This window comes from Cryptomeria japonica, chromosome 2, assembly GCF_030272615.1.
Source record: "Cryptomeria japonica chromosome 2, Sugi_1.0, whole genome shotgun sequence".
Taxonomy (NCBI): domain Eukaryota; kingdom Viridiplantae; phylum Streptophyta; class Pinopsida; order Cupressales; family Cupressaceae; genus Cryptomeria; species Cryptomeria japonica.
The window spans coordinates 359724147-359729324 of record NC_081406.1 but is presented as its reverse complement, the minus strand read 5'-3'; the positions used below and the strand labels follow the sequence as shown (position 1 = coordinate 359729324).

The 5178-nt window shown below is 32.3% G+C and overlaps 1 protein-coding gene across 1 annotated transcript; it reads left to right on the top strand.

Moving 5' to 3' along the window:
* Positions 1 to 3179: 3179 nt before the first annotated feature.
* LOC131065215 (probable WRKY transcription factor 51) lies at positions 3180 to 4810 on the top strand. The gene is made up of 3 exons (XM_057999664.2): positions 3180 to 3582; positions 4213 to 4368; positions 4496 to 4810. The coding sequence occupies exons 1-3, from the start codon at positions 3215 to 3217 to the stop codon at positions 4743 to 4745; spliced, it is 774 nt and encodes a 257-aa protein (XP_057855647.2). The 5' UTR covers positions 3180 to 3214; the 3' UTR covers positions 4746 to 4810.
* Positions 4811 to 5178: the final 368 nt, after the last annotated feature.

Sequence of the window (5178 nt, the reverse complement as noted above, 5' to 3'; positions counted from 1 at the left end):
CAGTACGTGATCAAATTTGTGCTAAGAATGTGATAAACATGCTAAAGAATCCAAATATACAACATTCAAAATCAAAAATTGTTGTTTACACCTTAAAAACTACTTGTTGTTTTCCATACGAGTTTCCACAAACAAGCAGCAACTTGTACGAGAAAACACAACAAGTCGAACGCGTAAACAGACCCAAACAACAATTTATTACATGTCGCACAACTAAATGGTAACCAGGGTAGACATCAGACGACAAACCCTATATGCCCATACGACAAAATACAAATCGACAGAAACTTGTATGAGAAATGGTAACGAACCACACAATAAAACGACTTCAAACAGAATAAAAAATGCGAAAAGTCAACAAAAATTCAAAAATTGAGAAATGCAAAGGCTAAAGGTCGATCACTTACTGCTGGGGCATAGTTTTGCAGTCAATTATGTCATCTCTGGCGCTCAAACCGATGCTCTTGAATAGGAATTGCCATTTTTCTTTGTAGGAGGTTTTTCAAATTTTTAACTTTGAGAGGTAAAAATGAATTGGCAATGACACATTGAACCCCTTATATAGCCCAAACCCTAATTTTTAAACTTGCTCCAACGGACATAAAATTTATACCCTTGCCTAGATTGACTATCTTGAGTCCATTTTCGGGATCGAAATCGAAATCTGACATCAATTTTCTAGTCAAAATTTCACAATGTTGACCACTTAGCACTTTCATCCTCAAGTCAATTTTTGAATCATTTGGTGCTCAAATCATCTCTGATCTCAAATTAATTCTTACATCAATCTTCGTGCTCAAATAATTATCATCGCTACATCTATTTCATCTTCTCAAAATTGCCTAAAATCGTTCTACCCTCGCTATCTTTCGATTTCGCTCTCGAGGGGGCATACTCATTACATCTTTTCAGCAATTATCATCATCATCTAAAGTCCAAAAAATTTTCAAATCTTCATCTAAAGTCGAGCAAAAATCTTTTCAATCAAAGAAAATCAACTAAACCTTGTTACTAGGGGCATCTTAACTAAATCACATTATATTAAGTTGAGATTATTCAATGTCAAATAGAGTAATCTCTAGGGGCATATCAATCTGTGTCCTTGTCTTAATCAATCTTCAAATAGATGTTCAGTTTCATCACATCAAATCAAGCTGGACATTTTCTCTTGCTAATCAGTTTTATCGCTTTTCTCAGTTGATTCTTGTTCAATCAAGTTCGGAATCGGTTGTGTCTCTCGCTCAATCTAGTTCAATCAAGTTCTAGATCGATGCTCGTTTCTTGATCAATCAAGTTCAAGAATGGTATCTCGTTTTGCATCGGTCCTAGTTCAATCAAGTTCAAGATTGGTATCACTTTAATCAATCTGTTCAGTTTCATCACTTCAAATCAATTTGAACATCTCGCTCTTCATCGGTTTTTGATCCATCAAGTTCAGAATTGATATCTATTCGACATCAACTATTCTTTGAACCAACGCGCCGCTCGCACATTAATTCAAAGGGGGGCAAATGTAATACCCTAAAAATGGTCACCTAAACCATGGGCCCCTAATCTCAACAACATCACCAAGGTCCTAACCAGAGGCAATTAAATCAACCTTGAGCACCTAATTAATTAATTCTTCAATCATTAATGTTACATGGCAAATAAATCACTCTATATTAATTAAATATTTATTTAATTAATTAATCATTCCCAGTAAATCATTTTGATCAATTAATCCTATTTATTTAATTAAATATCCTTGCATATTTAATTAATAAATAAATTTGCCATTTAAATCACAAAAAAAAAGAATGAATTTAAAGAAAAAGAGGAATTAATTTACAAAAAGAGATTTATCACAAAAAGAGGAATTAATCTGCAAAAGAAAGAGTTAAATTGAAAACAAAAGAAAAGAATTAAATTGAGAAAAGAAATCAAACTTGAGATATTTCTTTTTTTTAAATCAAGATAACTTGAGAAATCAGAAAAGCAATTAAATTGGATTAATCATTTTCTCTAAAATTAAAACTCAAAGCTTTTCTTAAGGAAAGAGGTTCAGTTGCATTGAAAAGGCATTTTTCTAAATAAAAATCTTGAGCAAATTAAAGAAATGTGCATGGAATCAACTAAATTTATCTGCAATGCAGACTCAAACGTATAACCTGAATGCATTCAATCAAGCTATAATTGGAATCTATCTCAAGATTAATTGAATCTGATCTCTCAACAATTTCAATTATCCTGAATTGTGTTTTTTCTTAAGGAATCTCAACCGCTCATTGTTAATCAATCTTGACCGTTGGTCCCTCTTTTGAGTCTCTATAAATTCAGCCTTCATCTCTCATTCAAAATGCCCTAGAGATTTATTGTTATTATGCAGTTTTTGCTCTGAAGTCATTGAAGATATTGTGCTTTGAGATTATTGCAGCTTAGTTTATCTTTTTGCATATTTAGTTTAATCTTGATTGCTTGAATTCATTTAGCTTAATATTCATTCATCTAACTTACTATTCATTCATCTAACTTAATCTTGCATCCATTTAGCTTAATCTTGTGCTCATATAAATTAAATCTTACGTCTTGGTGTAGTCTAGTCACTGGTATTGCTTAGACAAATATGAGAGCAAGTCTATATTCGCATCTTTTAGAATGCAATAGATCGATTTGTTATGGTTTTTATATTCTTGATTATATTTGTCTAACCATGCATGCAATGACTTAATTGAAGTGTTGTGTCTTATAACTTACAGATACTTATTCCACTTTTCACGCACAATAATTAGATCAATAAAGAATGTTTATTGTCTCTTTATTTATTATATTTGTTATTTTACTTGAACTTTAATTTGTGTACATTTCTTTAATGACTGAAATTCAAAACTTCTAGAAAACCTATTTACCTTTTAATGAAAAGCATAATTACAAGTAGAAACTAACTTTGATACAAAGTACTCCGAGAGTGACATATTTCACAAAAGCGGCTGTAAGTGGAGATTCCAAAAACGGCATGGTCAACAAAACCTATCTTCCACGTAAAGAATACAGCAAGGGCTTCTGTCATCAACCTGACGAAAGCGTTTCTGCGTAATTGAAGAGAAAGGAAAGTACCATGAAGCACGTTAACACGCTACCAATATTTATACCACTCGAATGTAGACAGAATCCCACTATCATCTCATTCTCATTTTGTTTATGTTTTTTTCACTATATCGTTCTCACTTACCCTATGGATTTCTTGGCATATTCTCAAAATCTCCACTACGGTGATCTTCTATCCAATTTCCTTTGCCCTGATGAGAGTTTGGATTTCTTGAATTGGGATCCTTTTATGGCCATGAGCCCTAATGAGAATGTACTGACTGATTTTAATCCTCAACTATGGGACATGGAACAATCTTGGGCTCCTTTCCTTGCAGACAGAGCACCCAAAACCAATAAGAAAGAAGAAATATCAGAAGAGGGTAACCATTCCCCTGGCCCACTGGTGGCACCGTCTGTGGGCAGTACTGACTCTGCCATGAAAGAACAACAATCAGAGATTCTATGTGGGGAAGATCATAGTGGCAGCAACAGATCTTCTGGGGGAGAGATTGTGTAAGTGTATATTATTTTTTTTTTAGTGATATTAGATTTTCATAATTTATACTGTTGTTGTTTGTGAATTAGATTGTGTGAGAGTTTGATAGAAAGTGTGTATTTTTTTCAATAATGTCATTTTTTTACAATCTATTATGTTGATTGCTGTTGTTTTTGGATTAGATTGTGCTCAATACATACAAATTTAAATGTTTTTTTTTATGATACCATTTTTTTACAATCCATACTGTTGATCGCAGGAGTTCATGGATTAGATTGTGTAAGAATTTGATACAAATGTCTATATATTTATATTAATGAAATCAGATTTTTACAGTTCATAGTTGATCGCTGTTGTTTTTGGTTCACATTGTGTAAGAGTTCAAAACAAAACATCTATATATTTTTCTAAATGAAATCAGATTTTTGCAATTCATATTGTTGATTGATTACTGTTATTTCTAGATTAGATTGTATATGAAATTGATAAAAAAAATCTATATATTTTCTTAAGAAAATCAGATTTTCACAATTTCCATACTATTGATCACTCCTTTTTCTGAATTAGATTGTGCAAAACAGAGATATTTTCCGCAGGAGGTTAACTTGATTGGGAAGTTCCTGATTGTTTGTGCAATTTGTGGGCAGTGAGAGCAAGAAGAGGAGAAAGAGGAAGAGGAATAAAAGCACGGAAAGGATGCCCAAGATTGCTTTCAGGACCAGAACCGACGTTGATGTATTGGAGGATGGCTACAAATGGCGCAAATATGGAAAGAAAAGCATTAAAAACAACCCTCATCTTAGGTATGTTTGGCCAACTGATCTCTACCATGATTTTGTTCGTTTCTTAATGATTTCTTCTAGGAAATTAATAAGATTTCTGAAATGTTTGAATTGATCATCTAAGTTCTGAGATTTGTACACTCTGCAGAAGTTACTACAAGTGCTCTGAAAGCAATTGTTGCGTGAAGAAGAAGGTAGAGCGAGATCCCATTGATGCGGAAGTTCTAATAACCACATACGAAGGAAAACATAACCATGAAAGCCCCTACCCAACGGAGATCTTCTGTGTTGTAGATCCAACCATTGTTCAGCAATTCAGTTCTTACCGTATGATAGTTCTTCCGAATCAGAGCTTATGCTCTTCCATACTACCTGCTCGCCATGTTTTATACCAATAGGGATTGGACCACATTGCAATTGAATGGCTTATTGCTTAAGCTACTTTCTGTATTCTCGGTGTATGCAAGTCGACGAGATAAATGTATACAGTTTCTATACTTCATTTATTAAAGTTTTGTTAGTAAAAGTAGATAATTATTTATCATTTTTAGATTTGAATGGAATATAGAGTTACTATTCATTGTTTGACTATGAACACTATAAATAAAGTTTATTAAAAGAAGATAAACATTAATTAAAATTTTTCTTTTAATATTGAGTTGAATAATATTTTAAATATTTTAATGATAATATGGTTTAATTATCTAAACAAAATATATGAATTATGTTGGTGAAATTTTTATATTTAGTTTTGTTGTAATGTTTCAAGTTTTTGTCCAAGATGTTATTGGTAAAAAACATGAGCAAATTTTTCATGATATATTTATGTGA

Excerpts from the sequence above, each read along its gene's own strand:
- LOC131065215 (XM_057999664.2), top strand. The coding sequence starts at position 3,215 with ATGGATTTCTTGGCATATTCTCAAAATCTCCACTACGGTGATCTTCTA. Across the intron at positions 3,583-4,212 it reads TCTTCTGGGGGAGAGATTGT|TGAGAGCAAGAAGAGGAGAA; the intron begins GTAAGTGTATAT and ends ATTTGTGGGCAG. Across the intron at positions 4,369-4,495 it reads AAAAACAACCCTCATCTTAG|AAGTTACTACAAGTGCTCTG; the intron begins GTATGTTTGGCC and ends TACACTCTGCAG.